Source organism: Amblyomma mixtum, chromosome 6 (assembly GCF_055824585.1).
Source record: "Amblyomma mixtum isolate Tamu chromosome 6, ASM5582458v1, whole genome shotgun sequence".
Lineage (NCBI taxonomy): Eukaryota > Metazoa > Arthropoda > Arachnida > Ixodida > Ixodidae > Amblyomma > Amblyomma mixtum.
The window spans coordinates 113,851,423-113,868,571 of record NC_143017.1 but is presented as its reverse complement, the minus strand read 5'-3'; the positions used below and the strand labels follow the sequence as shown (position 1 = coordinate 113,868,571).

Sequence of the window (17,149 nt, the reverse complement as noted above, 5' to 3'; positions counted from 1 at the left end):
GAAAACCTTTGAGCATAAAATATAGTTTGTAAGAGAGCTAAATGACAAAAACAAGAATTTCTAAGCAGGTAAAATTTCTATCCAGAGGAAGTCGGTAGTCAATATTATGCCTTCCACATTTTCTACTGCCGGGACAGCGGCAGCTTTATTTATTTTCTTCAACAAAAAGACGATGCTCAGTGCAACGAAGTTGCTTGGCTACCTAAGCATATAACTTTTCAGTATAACTGAACCATTAATTGTTCTTTTGACGTTTAGCGCTTAAGAGTTAATTTCGTCATGTAGGCCCCACTGCTTTCGCTTTTGAGGTTAGCCCACAAGATGCATAAACATTAAAGCTGTTCTTCACCCGTGCAGTTCGTGGCAAGCGTAAAAACGCAGCGGCGCTACGATGTCCTTGATGAAACGTACGAGTCATTCAAGTGAATTAGAGCCGCAGTATAGGAAGGCGGGAGAAGTCATTGAACATTCTTCACATCCGGCTACGCCGCACCAGCGCGCTCGCGTTACCTTGAATACCGCGAAAATAGGTCGACATCCGCAAATAAACGCGAGGAACCCCAAACTATCGTCGTCGTCTACTCGGTGCACGCTTGGAGTGGATATCTGGCGGTTAGAGGAGTGGTAAATAAAGAGAATCTCCACAACTTTCTTGCCTCGAGCACTGACGCTATTTGCCTTCTTTCTGCGCGCCTCCGCCATCGTGTTAGAAAACTCAGCAAGCCGCCGCTGGCTGCGTACTGTTCACCGAGCTGCCTATTTGTCTGTCAGGTTTTTCTCCCTGTCTTGCAGTTTCATTTGCCAATTCGTTGTCTTTTTCTCTTCTTTATCCCGTTCCGCCGCCCCTGCATCTGCCTACTTCGTTGCTGCTAACGACCTCCTCGTTCTGCTTCTCTCCCTACCACTCTACCGGTCCGCTGGCTTGTCCCCGGACGCACACTCAAGACGGGTTGTTTTCTCTCGGCCCCTTTGTTCTGCCCGCTCGTAATCGTGCATAGCCTACTGTTCCCGTGTCTCACGCAAGGCGTCGCCTCTCTGCTTTGTCAACCACGTGCCTTCACGCTCACGCGAAGAGGCTAACCGACGTGCAGCCCTCGGGCAATTATGCGCTCGTCGTACTCCACTCACGGTTGCTCGTTTTCTAGTTTATTTAGGAAGCCGCTCCGCCAGACGCTTTATAAGCTACGGCGCGGAGTGTAGTAGGAGCATGAGCGTGGAGCAGCCTTACGGAAAAAGCAGCCGCCGTCTATTGGGCTGCGTGGTTGTCTCTCTACGTAATCGCCGGGCACCATCCGTGAATGAGTTGTCCTGGGTTCATTTTCGCCTGTTCTGACAGCCAATCTTTGGTGACTTTCGTGCTGCTGCAGTGTTGATTACAACTGAGGAAAATAACAGAAGCCACCCTCCTGAGTGCTGCGATCCCTCGTGAAGGATGTCTCCGCAGCTGTCACAATAGAAGAACCAACACTGTGTGACCTCTACTGGGCAGGCATCCTGCAGTAGTGGACTTTCGTGCGTCTGCCTTAGTCACATCGTGACTGTTTTGTGCGAGACGTGAATTTCCCCTCCGAGTTCGCTCAGTGGTTATCATGCATGGCTCAGGCAAAACAGGCAGGGTTACAGTGCGCTAGATGTTTAGAGCATTCGAGAGCGAGCGAATCTAATAGCGTAGCGTATATATAGCGTGCTTATAACGTACCCCGTCCTCGTGTTAGGAACAGTTCAGGCTTGACGTATGCGAAGAACGGCATTTTCTTCTTGAAGCTCATTTCACAGTTTTCTCTTTGCTGATGTGTGTTGTGCGCCGGAAAGCAAGCTTAACAGTGTACGGTTGAAATTCATTTTATATTTTTTACTAAACTGCACGGAAAGATCGAGAGGAAAAACTTGGTTTACAAGAGCAGCTGACGACAACACGCGCTCTCACTATCTCGTTGAATGTTTTCTGAATAGTCGAGACTCTTGTAATCTGTAGCTCAGCACCCGTCGTTTCAGCGAGAATGACTCGCGTGGCGGTGATCGGCGCCGGCGCGAGTGGCCTGACCGCTCTCAAGGCTTGCCTCGAGGAAGGCCTGGACGCGGTGTGCTTCGAGAAGACGGAGGACCTCGGCGGCCTGTGGACGTACCGGGAGCACAACGTGGACGGCGTAGCCTCCATCATGTTCTCCACCACGACCAACACGAGCAAGGAGTTGTCTGCCTTTAGCGACTTCCCGCCGCCCTCGCAGTACCCCAACTACATGCACCATAGCCTCGTGTCCCGCTACCTCAACGACTACGCCGACGCCTTCAGCCTGCGAAGCCGCGTCCGTTGCTGCCACTCCGTACTCAGGGTAAGCATAAAAAGTCGGAGCGGCTTAACTACTTTCATACTGGTGAACAGCGCAAAAAAGGCGGGACAACAACAAGACAAGCGCTGACTATCAACTGGGTTTATTGAAGGACGGAAGGGTATATATACAAAAACATAACACAAAGAAGTAAGAAGATAGTGTGAAAAGGGCCGTGAAAATCAAAAGTTATGTCACATGTGAAGTGATGTAAGCCAATTCCTTGTTGTGTTACTTCTTTGTGCTATGTTTTTGTATATATACCCTTCCGTCCTTCAATAAACCCAGTTGATAGTCAGCGCTTGTCTTGTTGTTGTCCCGCCTTTTTTGCGCTGTTCACCAGTATGAATGCATACCAACTCGCCCAGGTCTCAGCCTTACTTAACTACTTTCCCTAGCGTGAGCATTTACCATCATTAGCCCGCAAGAATGGATGCGTACGCCAGTTTAGAACACATCCGCGCCGTTCTTGAACATGCGCCATTTGTCTCCCAGCCAGAAAGCTGAAATTTAAATTTCTCTACATTTTTGTTTGCACTTGTCGCTGATTTTTTAACCACTTGAGATAACAGCGGAGAGTTACCTGAACCAAAAAATAATCACAATAAAAAATTGTAAGGACTAGAATTTTGATACCTGGCTTTTTAGTCAAACATTAAAAAGTTGATTTAGTTTATTATTGAGATTGGCCATAATACAGTACGCCGCGGACCATGGTCCAGTGCTAGCAACTGCTGTTTTTTTTACGTTGTATCCTACCATACTTACGCTCGCAGCTTGCACTCCACTAACTCGAGCGGTTGCATGCATGACAAATCAATAGCCCAAAATGGCGAGAGGGGGATGAAGTGGTCCTTTAGTGCTTTGTCGTTTGTCGTCATTTTGTTCCACGGTTTCTACCTCGGAGTCGGAATATACGGTATAGCTTTGTCTTCCACTACACCTTGTGCTTTCAGAAAAACAACTACCACGCCTCGCGTTCTCTAATAGGTCTGCAGCCTTGGGCATCACGCGCAGCTTGTGCTGCTCGCGCTTCTTTTCTTTGGCGAGACAATGACCTCCAAACTGCGGCTGCTAATGAGTCGCGCCGCGCCGCGTTCGCGTGCTTGTTACGTTAAGTTTCTGTTTTCATGGTAGGCGTTGCCTGCTCGCTTGTTTTTCTTTTTTTTTTTTAGCGACAGGTGCCTGAATGACTTTCGCCTCCGCAAGCGGTATGCCGTAATCGGAGACTATTGGACGGCCCCGGGTTAATTTCGGTGAACTAGGGATTTTTAAGCTGCACTGACATAGCACAGCACACGGGCGCCTTTTGCGTCTCGTCCGCGTCCTAATTGAATCCACTGCCTTGGGCTCAGTAGCCGAGCCAACCCAGCGGGCAGCCGTTTATTGTGCGATCTCAGTGCACGCAATTTCAGGTGGTCCAAATCTGTCTGGAGCCCTCGGATCCTCCTTTTCTCTTCCTGCTTCCATTACCATGTGGACAATTACTGTGCTTTTCCTTCCCTTAAAACCAGTTTTCTGAGAGAAATTACTACAGCGCACCTTTTACTAAACTGCGTTGAACAAGTTTAGATGGGTGCCTACTTTACCATAATATTTATATCCATTGATTGGTCGCACGAATCATACCCTTTAACAGATGCCACGCTTTGTTCTGAGCTGGGAAGGCCGCGTCAGTTGTTCTATAATAAGCGCCACAGCTGTACCTAGAATTCTGGTCGAAATTCCGGAGCCCTTCACTACAGCGTCCCTCATAGCCTGAGTCGCTTGGGGACCCCCAGAAACCAACAAAACCAGAACTATGTTTTTACTTTGTCGTATATAGTTTTCTCGGCCAAGGCGATGTCCCTCAGAAGCCTACAACTCGGTGCGACGCTTCACGTCATGCATGGCCACACCTTCTAAAATCGCTCGTAGGATACACTTCAAAAATGTTCTTTCACTTTGAATTGCAGAAAATGGGAGAAATAGCTGTATAGCAGAAAATCGCCACCGTTTGTCTTATCATAATACTTGGCTTCTGAACAACTTTCACATCCTCGTTAAAAGGTTGGTTGGTTGGTTTGGTTGGTTTATGGGGTTTAACGTCCCAAAGCGACTAAGGCTATGAGGGACGCCGTAGTGAAGGGCTCCAGAAATTTCGACCACCTGGGGTTCTTTAACGTGCATTGACATCGCACAGTACACGGGCCTCTGGAATTTCTCCTCCAAAGAAATTCAACCGCCGCGGCCGGGATCGAACCCGCGTCTTTCGGGTCAGCAGCCGAGCACCATAACCACTGAGCCACCGCGGCGGTGCCCTCGTTAAAAGGTGTTTTTGTGATGCAGGCATGTACGCGAGACTTCTTAGTTTTGGAACACTCGACGACAGCAATCTTCGAGCGCGACGAATTGCAGCAGAGCGCTCTGCAAGCTACTTTGCTTTTGATTCGCGGGAAAGTTCAGAGTTGGATTGTGGTGAGTGCGGGCTTGCTTCACGGTACATTGAAAGGCCTTAACTTGGGAAGCACCGCGAAACTTGTGTAAGCGCACTAACAGGGGACGGTTATGTGGACTTCATTAGCTTTAAAGTTTGAAAAATATATTTTGCAAGAAACCCTGTTTCGGAAATAATGGCAGCGTGATTAACAACACTGCATATTTATTTATTTTAATGTTATCGATAGCAAACGCAGTATCATCAAGCTACACCCACTCAATGCGTTGTTCTGAATGGCTGTAGCGCATCATACATAGCCGTATCTTCAGGACTGCCCCAGGGCGGCGTTGTGGGGCCACTTTTATTCTTGTTTTTTTATTAATGACATTGCAGACGAAATACAGTCCCCCATAAAACTGCTTGCAGATGACTGCGTTGTATGGAGAGAAATAAATTCACCATCAGATGCAGCGATCCTGTAGAACGACCTTCATAAAATAGCAAATTGGTGTCTGCGCTGCAGTGCGAGTATTGGAAATAATATACGTAATCACGTCCGTTTTTAAAATAAAAATATCGAACTTGAAACACAATGCAAAGTTGGAAACATAGTAATAAAAATATGTCAGAATGCAAGTACCTTGATATTTATTTCGTACAGAAACTTAAATGGAACGCACACATACAGCAGTCTAATCTATTTTGATTTGTAGAAATTAGCGTGTAGTTTTTGTGTTGTAGGAATTTGAAAACAGCGTTTACAGATGTCAAGATTGGAAAATTAGTTTTTGAGGAAAAGAAATTGCGCAGTATCTGTCTCACATCTCGGTGGACATGTGAACAGCGCCGTAAAGGAAGGCATGAAGAAGGGAGTGAGAGAAGAAAAGAAGAAAGATGTTGAGGAAACACTTACTTTTCGCATGTAACATTGATGCTCGATTAAGAATGCGTTATTTTCGGCCAATATCAGAACTGTTTGATATAACCAATAGAAAAACTCCAAAATCAGGCTGCACGCTTCGTCTCCAATAATTACGAGCCTTTTCAAAGTGTCACCGAGATAAAGTCCTTGCTGGGCTGGAAAATGTTAAGCGCCAGAAGAAAAAAATTAAATCTCAGATTTTTCCATCGCATCTTCTATAATAAAACAAGCACTGATAGGCGCGACTACCTGTCGGAACCAACTGTCGCCTCGGCTCGGCACGGTGCGCGAATACGACTGCGAAACGATGTTTTTCCAAATACTTCTTTCCAAAGAACAGTGAAAGATTTGAACTTGTTGCCAGAAGAATCTGTTTCGGTCTCTGATAACCACGATTTTTATTCCCGACTGTATTTGTGAAAGTGTATTACTGTTTACATTCCTATAATTTCTGTAGCCCTTAATAATGCGAACTTAATGTTTTAACTTCATGTTAGCTCTGTTCTATGTACTTTGTGGCTTTTTATTGTGAGCAATTACCACATCCATCTAAAACTAACGCCACTATAACGCCTCGAGGCGACGCAGGTATTCTGTAAAATAAATAAATAAATAAATAAATAAATAAATAAATAAATAAATAAATAAATAAATAAATAAATAAATAAATAAATAAATAAATAAATAAATAAATATTTCTTAAATAGTGGCCTCCTTTCAGCATTTCTCTTAGACACTGTTAAAAGTAGTTATTCAGCATTTGACGAGAAACGCGTGCAGATACTTAGGGAGCTGATGGTTTTTAGCCTTTTATTAAGGGATAAACTTCGCAATGCATCCTATAGCTAAAACGATATTAGGTACAGCGTATGGAAACGGGTTTTCACCGTACTTAGCGGATTTAGAGCTTGGGAGCGTCACCGACCCGTCGAAGTGGATGCGGGGAGGGGGGCAAAGACCCTGTTCCAAGCTTTTGAGTCCTGGAAATCCGAACACCAGGATAGAAGAAAACTTGTACCCATTAGAAAACCGGTGGATACTCGCAGCTCTGGAGATCGAACCCCACACTTCCCGCGTCCCATTCGGATGCTCTACTAGTAAGCCACTGCAGCAAAAGTTTACGGGGTGTGGGTATGAAAAGACAAAAACAAAAACTTTGGGCTCATTCACGCAAGCCAGTGACCTGAAATATTTGCAACTATGAGGGGACCTGCATTCCCCACCCGCTATCATCTTCAGGCGATTCGTTTTTGAGGCAGCACTAGATAAATTTGTTTCTCAGCATGCCATAAGGTTTCGCTGGCGACAGTACATTCTTTACAGTACATTCACGACTATCACCAGTTTTCATTAGCCGTGAACGCCAGCACTATTTAAGAGCGTAGTTCGGCGACCGAAGCGTTGCGTGTAACTTATGCTTGTGCTTTGCAGCTGTCATTACTGCTTACATTTTGTCGTTAACATGACACGGTGCACGGTGAGGCCCCTGTGCAGCTTTCGGTGGACGTCCAAAATTACGGCAATTCGTTATTCTGCTGACTGGGATATTTCATCCAATAAACGCACCTTTAATTGGTTCGTGTCTTCTTTTTATGAGCAAAGGTGTCGACAAAACGAGTTGGCTGCTCTTACAGGTCTTGTAGAACCAATCCTTTATTCAGAGATATAGGTCGCCATTTGAGCATTCATCAGTCATTCGCAGCGAAGAACGCTGCAAATCTCTCGGCGCGACAACCTGTAATTTTTCGCCGACACAACGTCGATTGCAGCCTTCATCTTTGTGGTCGTGGTCGAGAGCGTGTTCCTATGTGCGCCATTGGTTTCTTAGCGGCCATTGTTGAAACAATGGTTCGCGACACAAGGCCGGGGACGCGAGCAGCTTCTAGGCTTTTTATAGCAGAGGCGGGCTCATTAAGATAGCAATTTTCTGCCGCAATCGCCTTCCCAAACCATTCACCGCAGCGTAGGATGAATTAGTTTAGCCTTGGCAGCTTTTGTGACGGCGATGAATAAGCGAGCGCTCGCTTATCAGCTTACGTAAGCTATTGTGGCAAAGTCGAGCATGCAACGCGCTTGCCTCGCGGCGCTCTTTCAACAGCTGCGGGTCTTCGTTTTTCCTTTACAGCGAAAGTTTATGTGGGACTTTCGGGCTTTGATGACTTAGGACGTCGTAGCTTAAAACTCCCGCGTTCACCCGCTAGCCGGTGAGAGTGCACGACAGGGTCTGGGCTAGGCATTGAGACTCATCTGTTCCTGGAAGTCGGTGCTGTGAGGTTGCGTCTTTAAAGGACAACTATGTAGTTCTTTGAAATCCACGAGCTTAAAAGGGTCGAATGTGTGAAACTTGCAGGTAAAGAGTGCGAAGTTCTTTTGGTCTAGCATTTGAAATGGTGACGTAATTACGGATTAAAATCGCGACGGCCCTCAAGCTTCTCCGCAGCGCGCAACGCCAAGTGGAAGGGGGGGGGGGGGAGGATGTGTCGTATGATGGCATCATCAAAGGTATCGGCACATTTGGGACGCATAAACGCCTGTTTTGAAGGGGAAAAAAAAACAACGCCACCAAAGGCTAAGTCCGCCGAACGTTGTTCGGCAGCATTCAACTAGGCAAGGCAGTGTGTAGCTGACGGCAGCGATAAATTTAAATCATACCTTCCGTGACGTCACACTGAACTTCCCGCACCTCCGGTGCCTTAAGGAGAAGCGCAAAATTCAATCGTCGACTGCGTCACTATTTTAAATGCAAGCGCAAAAACACTTGGCAAGCATTGCCTACAGCGTATGTAAATGTGAATCTGTGAATATTAGGGGTGTGCGAATATCAAATTTTTCGAATACGAATCGAATACGAATACTTGGTTCCGAATATCGAATCGAATATCGAATAATCAAGGACAGACGCATTTAACCACTACAAAACATTTATCTGAGCGCCCAAGAACATCACAGTTCATTTATCAGTGATGAAATGAGCACGAAAGGTGTGTGTGGCTGCACAAAAAGTATCAAAGTCTCGAACATTGTTTTTATAAGAGTGGAAATATCAGAGAAGATGGCTAGTACAGAGCATTGATCAAGGCTAGCTTGCCATAAGCACAAAAGCGCGTTGTTGGGATGAACATAAAAGGTTGTCGTGAAGAAAAGCCGGCTGCTGCACATGGTCAGGTAGAAGTAGTTCCCTTCTAGCTGAAATGACTTCTCCAGCCACAGAAAATACCCTCTCAATTGGCACTGAACTGGCACTTATTGCGAGGTATTTCGTGCATAGCTCTGACTATACCAGCTTCGCAGGTATGGCCACAAAGAAGCTCACCAGCGTAGTCAGCTACTGCACGGCCTAACGTTACGCATTGCTAGGGTGTCTAGAATTGCTCTGGGCGCCGCCATGTTGTTATGTCTCTGTCGATAGGACTTGCGGACCGAAATGAACGCCGGTGCTCGCAATAAAATATTCGGCTAGATACGAATATTCGCGTCGTGTCGAATATTCGAAACAACACGAATACTTGCATTTCGAATCGAATACGAATACTAAAAATATAATATTCGAATTATATTCGAAAATTTCGAATATTCGCACACCCCTAGTGAATATCGCGAAATTCTCAAAAAGTGGTGCAGTTCCCCTTTAATGATTATGTGAGATATGCGTTTGCTTGGTAAGGGTGGTGTGGAAGGGACGCGGGAGTGCAGGTATCACTACCGTTTCATCGCCTTGTAAGAAGGGGAAGAAGCTGGAAGTATGGGTGATTTCGTTGCTTCGTGCTGAATCTTCTCCGGTTGTGGATATGGTACAAAGTGTTCAAAATTAGGCTTTGCGGATTTGAAAAATGCCAAGGGTACGCAAAAGTCATTATTGCAAATGGCTTGAAAGTTTAGACGTGCTAAATGTTTATACGTACATATCTCAGGACACAGGCGCGTTACTAAAATTGTACAAAATAGAAGTCTTTGAATTCGCTGCCTTTATGTTTTCAATAGAAGAATGCACGCTAACTGCAGCGAATAAAAAGTTTATAATGGCTTTTAGTTAACTGCTCAGGTTACTATGGCAATTCTTCTCACTCTATGTCCGCCTGTCCGCACAACCAATTTACAATAATGGCTTTTGTGTACAGCTTTTGGTGTTTTTTTTTTAAATCCGTAAAGCCTAAGTTCGTGCACCATCTATGCCTGGTGTTCGTACTTCCTGGTACGTCGCAAGTAACACCCATGACATCACAGATGCACAGACACCCATGAAACTCAGCAAAGCGGGTGCGTTACCGGTGTGATGTTAGGATTAGCAGCACATACGTACACTGGGCCAATTTTTTGCAGAATCGCTCGACCATGGACTCCTCGGCTTGTCAACGCCTTATTACGGCGCCGAGCGGTGAAACAAGCGAGAATAAGCGCACATGTCACACATGTGCGGTTATTCTCACTTGTTTCGCGCACTGTGCCGTGATAAGGCGCTGACAAGCCGCCGGGTCAACGTTTTAACCACGTTAGGTGCAGGCTTTCTCCACTCTTATTTTCTCCCTTGCTTTTCTACTTGGAGGACAGTGTAAACAATGGCGCTTTATACCCTCTAATTTTCTAATGTATTAGTGCGCTAGCAATAGATGAAATCGCTAGCGAAAAAGCCGTCCTTCCTGCAGGTAAAACATCCTCCTGACAACTGCAACCTGCCACGGCTGGCAGGTAGAGTGCGCTAGCACTAGGTTGGCCACTATCGAAAATGCCGTTGTAAGTCCTAGTGAAACCTCACCTGCCAGATTCCACCTGCCATGGTTTGCAGGAGCAAAGTGGAGAGTGGGAAATCTCCCTTTCCTTTTTGTGCGCTAGCGTTACGTGGGTTATTAACGAAGAAGCCGTTATGTGGTCTGACGAAACCCGGTACTATCCTGATGAAGGGAAAAAAAACAAAGCTGCAGCCAATAAGAAAGGCAGAAACGGCGTTCCGATTTCCATCCCCATTCTCTAGGAATTTGCACAGCTGAACACACTGACAGAACTAATTAAACAGCGAGAGATAACAGGAAATCTCAAGGGAAAGTATGTTATGCCCAAAGCATATTTGTACATTGCGGTGACAATGTAAACATGCACAATGGCTAACCCCCCGCCCCCTGCATGAGAATTCATGACTATTACTACGAACAAGACGACTAAACTTCGTTGTAAAGAGAAGCCGAGAACTCTACCTTTAGTTCACGTATGCCCAGGAGCATGTGTATATACGGAGGCGTCGATTATAGACAAGGGCGGCAGTATAGCAGCCACTAGCTGGACATACAAAGAGCTAAACTTACATCATAAATACGTACCAGACCACCCAGACCCGCTTGTTATGGAACTTTCTGCAATCCGCGATGCTATCGAGGCCATAAACAAAGTAGAGCCTATAACAGAAGCTCATATCTATACAGACGCCACAAAACAGCTGAAAAGAATGACAAAGACACTATGTGTACCTCGAGAGAGCCATGCACTCAATAAGAAAACAAAGATACTCATCCAGATACACTGAACACAATTCGACGCTGAGAACGCTGAGCAGAAAAAAGTGGACAACCTTACACACCAAGTTCCAAACACTAACGCATACCCCACCAGGCTCCCTTCTGATGCCCGCTCCGCTCTCCCCATCTTAGCATCTTTAAGGAAAGGTACGCGTACCATTCCCCTATGCACTTTTCCTCTCCGTCATAACCTAACGAGATTGGAGGAGGTATCCCTTAGAAGTATAAGGGCTGGAACGGCTCTGACCTCGTCGGTCACGTGTCGATGGGGCTCTCAAGAAGACGTAGCACTCACCACCGGCCCGAGGTATCGTACAGTGGCTGCAGAGGTGGATGCTCGCCACCTGCTGTGAACTTGTGCAGGGACAAGGGCTTCAAGGACACAAATTTTACAGGAAGTAGGACTAACGGTGACAAGGAAGAAGGATTCCTCCAAGGGGCTCACCGACATCAATAAGGGCAGGAGCCTTTTCTGGTTCCTGCATGAAAATACCTTACGTGATTTTTACAGTATAGCATACAGGGAACCCAAATTATGCCTTTATTGAAAATGTGGGGATAAAGAAAAAACATCGTGGTTTAATTTTTTTTGAACAAAACCCACTTATTGTGGGCAGTGTCCTCATCTAGTTTATCTATGGCTGCTTCAAACTGATCAAGTAACCTTGGTAGTTAAGTTGAAATCAATATCGCGATCGATCTGAAATAACTTGGAGTTTCGAGTGCCACTGACTGGCCATGTCTGCCATGTCTGTGCAGTTTCGCAGGTTTGGACTTGATAAGGAAGCTGAAATGCTATTCGCTATTCTTGGTGCAGCTCAACCCCATAGGCGACCACAATGAAACAGGTCGTTGGGAGCTGGTGGTTCATGATCTCCAAGAGGACAGAATCATCGAGGAGACCTTTGACGCCGTCATGGTCTGCACGGGATACGACCACACGCCTGTGACGCCCGAGTTCCCTGGCCTCTGGGACCGGTTCCGAGGTCGGGTGATGCACGCCAGGGAGTACAAGCGGCCCATGGGGTTCGTGGGTGCCAAAGTTTTGGTCGTCGGACTCGGAAATTCCGGCTGCGACATTGCTGTGGAGTTGAGTGCCATCGCTGACGCTGTGAGTGGCGAGGGGTGGTATTTACGCAGTTCGTCGAATCGTATATAGTTGGTGGCATGTGCGGTAACGTGCCGGCGCAGACGCCGCAGTCGAGAGCTCCTTTTAATTTCGTGCCGCCGCGGTGGCTCAGTGGCTATGGTGCTCGGCTGCTGGCCCGAAAGACGCGGGTTCGATCCCGGTCGCGGCGGCTGAATTTCTTTGGAGGAGAAATTCGAGGCCCGTGTACTGTGCGATGTCAGTGCACGTTAAAGAACCCCAGGTGGTCCAAATTTCCGGAGCCCTCCACTACGGCGTCTCTCATAGCCTTAGTCGCTTTGGGACGTTAAACCCCATAAAACCAAAACCATCCTTTTAATTTCGGCCACTTGGTAGTTGACGTGCGCTGGCATCACATAACGCAGGGGCGTTTTTAATTTCTCCCGCACCCAAATGTGGCCACCGTAACCGGAACAAGACCCCGGCGCATTGGGCTCGGGAGCTGTCTTTGAGCCACCGCCGCGGGCATCATATGACATTAAAAAATCTTTCTGGCTAAGTGTGGAGCTGCATCGCTGCCTGCAGTGTTGTTGTTGTTGCTTACCTCAGTAAACATGGCTCATAATCACGCGGGGGACTGGCCAAGGTACAGAGGTGAATGCCAAGGACGTACTTGAGCAGAGAAAAAACGCGTGAGGCGGTGAATTAGAATAGTGGATTGACTGAAACTAGAAAAAATGATGTTAATTGCTGAAAAATTTAAATAAATGAATCAAATTTGAAGTACCATAAATAGCATAAAATACATTTTTTCAGACATACGGCAGAATTTTAGATACGTTAAAAAGGTAACCGACCAGTTGCAATAATGTAATCATGAAGGTAGCCGCAAACAGAACTTAACGAGAATCGCTTGGCACTCGCACAGAACGAGAGAATAACTGGTAGAGGCACAGGGTGTCTTAACCTCGAAAGAGGGGGCTCCAAATACTGCTTTCTCTGAAATGCGAACCGCCGGCAAGAGAGGAGAAAATGTTCTCTTGTTGCAACGTCTCCACATGAGTGACAAAGGTTTGTTGTAGCGAACCCGCAATGTCAGTAACACATTTTTCTTCCTCGTCTTTGGTTTGTTCGGTAGCAGGGTTTCGTTTAAAGCGCTTGTTTACGTCGTTTGCGAACACTGAGTTGATGGAATGTCTTTACGTCTTCTGTTCTGTGCGAATTTTAGCACAAGAAGAGAAAACCGTGCAAAGATGCGTGAAACTAGACATCCATACAGCATAAAGCTGTCTTGAAAGGCCCCAAGCATCAAACATTTGCATACACGAGAGAGACTAAAGACGAACTAAGATCAAGCAATAATGGTGTCTCTTATATGTTGTTCCACTTGACAGTGATTTCCTATGGCTTTTATCGCGAACTAGGGACAATTTTCACATATTGGCAGATGAAGCAATGCCATTTCTAACGGACAAGCTTATGTTTAGCATGGAACATTGCTGTATTGAGAATCGTTCTTTTAGTACACAAGGTTCTCTTTCTACATTTAACTTGCCTGAAATTAGTTTTAACGAAGGCAACAGCAGCGCAAAAAGACGGGGACACAAGAGACACACAACCAACAGGACTGGCGCTGATCCTGTTGGTTGTGTGTCTCTTGTGTCCCCGTCTTTTTGCGCTGCTGTTACCTTCCTTAAGATGAATCACCGACTAGCCCATACAAAAATTTTGACTGAAATTAGTTACTGTTGAATACAATGGTAAAGGCGCTAGGCCAGAGCGTCTTTTCGTTGCGGAAAATCGCACTGCTTGTACATAATGCAATAATGGAGCTGCCACCGTGGTTTCCGCTTCAGGTAGGTTCAGACAGCCCTGCTTTCCGTTATGGGGTCCTTCAAAGCTTTTAATTCATGGAAGGCGTTTTTTTAGACGGTTATTTGAACCAAACTTTTTCTTCTAGGAAAAAACGTAGTTTTACACGAGTACAAGATCTCAAGCGTGCTTTGCTTCTAGCTCGGTATGATCGCGACGAACAAGCGGCAGATAGCGGAGTCTTCATCCTTTGTAACCGTAGATGTGTCTTAGAGTTGCCGCACTCACGATAATTCCTGGCGATGAATATGAGTGTGCTGTGTTCTATGGGACCTGTGCAGGTTTACGTGAGTACGAGACGAGGCTGCTGGACCATTCCTCGCGTTGGCTCGCGTGGCGAACCATTCGACGTCGCCAACGTCAGGCGCTCGTGGAACTGGCTTTTCCACCGGCTGCCTTACTCGTTGGTGTGCAGCGTGTGCGAGCGAGACGCCAACCAGCGCTTCGACCATGCCCATTACAACCTCGCCTGTCAGCACCGCATCCACAGCCAGCACGCCACCATTAGCGACTTGCTGCCCTCCAAGATCCTCAACGGAACTGTGGTCGTCAAGGGCGACGTGCGCTCTTTCACGGAAGACGGGGTCATATTTGAGGATGACCCGAAAGTGGCCGCTGTGGTCGACGTTGTGATCCTGGCCACCGGCTACACAGCCCATTTCCCTTTCATAGACCACTCCGTGCTGCCCGTCCGAGGCAACCGCGTACGCTTCTACAAGTACGTCTTCCCGTCACGCATGGAGAGGGGCACGCTGGCGTTCATAGGAGCAGTTCAGCCCGAAGGTAGCCTGTTCCCCATTTCCGAGCTACAGAGTCGATGGGCCGCGGGGGTGTTCGCGGGGCGCTACAGCCTGCCGTCTGTCGAAACTATGGAGGAAGACGTGGATTTCAAGGAGCGGCGCGTCCGCGAACGCTACATATCTGGCAGCAGGCACGCGCGGCAAGTAGACTGGATAGACTACATGGACGAAGTGGCCGAACTAGTGGGCTGCAAACCGCGCTTGGGCCGGCTTCTTGTTACCGACCCTATGCTGGCCTGGGCCTGCGTGTTCGGGCCTTGTCTACCCTATCAGTACCGCCTGTACGGTCCCAGACCGTGGCCCCGTGCTCGTCAGCAGATACTCGAATTTTGGGAAAACTACAGGCTCGGTCTTATGACGAGGAGGCCTCCTTGGATGACGCCGAAGCCATGGGAGGCTTTTGGGTCAAGAAGAACGGTGGTTGATCTGAAGGTAGTCGTCATGGTGCTGTCTGTTTTGGCGACAGGGCTTAGAATGAAGGTATTAAGACTACTCCTGCTCCGGTGCGTTGCGTTCTTCGTGCACCTGATTCGCTCTCTAAGCGTCGCCGTGCACGATCAAAAGTCACAGTCATTGCAAACCAGTATGAGAAACTATTTAATGCTTTTTACCCGCACGAAGGCATGATAGAGGTCACATGGTACAATGAAGTTCGCTGTGAATGCATTGCAGCAGCACCCATGAATAGGAAAGACAACAAGGGCAATGTCTAGAGGCCGCTGTTATGGCTTGGACGAAGTTTCATTAGCAGGCGCAGAGCATAATCAGTGCGCCATCATTGAAGCTTAGCGCTCTTATACTAGCTACGAGATTTTAGTCATGTGGTGCCCCAGAAAACTCCTCTTATAACAGTTTCTTCCCTGCTGATTTTGCTGCTGCTTGCTTTAAGAAGAAAATGCTGCTTCCTTAAATAAACAGATGTCCTGTTGACGTCAAGCATACTTCAAATATTTGGAGTTTGTGTATTCTTTCAGAAGAGCCGATACATGACTGTTTCGCTTGCTGCCTTGGCCAGTGGAAATGAAATACTGCGCGTTTCATGCTTATTTTAAGAGTGATTTAACTAGCTATGGAGAATAGTATGCAAGTTGTTTTCATATTATTCAATACGGATTTTTCTTTAAAAAGCCGTGAAAGATACTTCGGTGCGTTTTGTGGAGTTTTTATTTTACGTGAAGGGGGACATTATTTACGTGATAAAGTGCAATAGAAAGACTAAACTTAACTGAAATTAACTGATTAGCTTTTTGTTATTTAGTGCGCAAGGTTAAATTGCGAAATTGAAGCCCAGGAAAATCCAGCACAGTTTTTGAAATTTCAGGATCGGCATAAGGATACGAGCTTCCAAGATGATTAGGTTTATCATGCGATCCCTTGCTTTTTCATCCCTTTCTGTCCGACAACTCGCCTATGTAACATTCATCCGTTCCAAACTCGAGTATGCCTCGGCGATCTGGAACCCCCATCAGAGTTATCCAGTCGATCACTTGAAGCCAACCAAAATCGCGCGGCCCGTTTTATCATATCGCAGTACGGCAGACAACACAATGTTAACTCTTATCAAGGCATGCCTTGATCTGCAACCCCTGGCACTTCGGTGTAAAATTTCACAGCTTTGTTTGTTTCACAAACTGTACTACACCTTCCCACAGGTAAGAAACTCTGTATTGCACCCGCCGCTTTGCATCTCACGCCGACTTTTTATCTCTTTAAGTTTGCAGCGCATACACGGCTCCACAAACTCATTTAATAAACCTTTCTTACCTAGCTCCATTACATTGTGAAATGACCTACCCATTTTTATAGCCACTGAAATAGAACCTAATAAATTCAGGCAGTTATTAACAGCATATTTCAAGGGCTGAGTTTTTTTTTTCGTGTTTCTGAGAGTGTGCATGTGTGTTTTCCTACATTTCTCCGAGTTGTTCTTGAGCTGCTGTGTCTTTCTTATGTTATACTTTTGAAAATGTTGATAAAGTTAATGTTCAACATGAAGCTCGCACTTTGTATTTCTTGTTCATATTACCGACCACTGTACTATGTAACGACTGCTACCCCCCCCCCCCCCCCCCCCCTTTAAGTAATGCCCTAAGCCAGGGCCCTTAAGGGTATATAAATGATGATGATGATAACGAACGTGAAAAATAGGCTTTTGCAATCTTTTCAAGGTGGCTTTTCAATGTTGCATATCCATAAAGTGGGTGTTCCTTGA

General features: G+C 46.5%; 1 protein-coding gene across 1 annotated transcript; it reads left to right on the top strand.

Moving 5' to 3' along the window:
- Positions 1-769: 769 nt before the first annotated feature.
- LOC149340088 (flavin-containing monooxygenase 5-like) lies at positions 770-16,941 on the top strand. Its single transcript, XM_089548826.1, has 3 exons — positions 770-2,333; positions 11,996-12,289; positions 14,419-16,941. The coding sequence occupies exons 1-3, from the start codon at positions 2,001-2,003 to the stop codon at positions 15,562-15,564; spliced, it is 1,773 nt and encodes a 590-aa protein (XP_089404952.1). The 5' UTR covers positions 770-2,000; the 3' UTR covers positions 15,565-16,941.
- Positions 16,942-17,149: the final 208 nt, after the last annotated feature.

Bases quoted from the DNA above. Each gene is read 5' to 3' on its own strand.
- LOC149340088 (XM_089548826.1), top strand. From the start codon at position 2,001: ATGACTCGCGTGGCGGTGATCGGCGCCGGCGCGAGTGGCCTGACCGCT. The intron at 2,334-11,995 runs GTAAGCATAAAA...TTCTTGGTGCAG, and splicing joins GCTGCCACTCCGTACTCAGG to CTCAACCCCATAGGCGACCA. The intron at 12,290-14,418 runs GTGAGTGGCGAG...GGACCTGTGCAG, and splicing joins TGAGTGCCATCGCTGACGCT to GTTTACGTGAGTACGAGACG.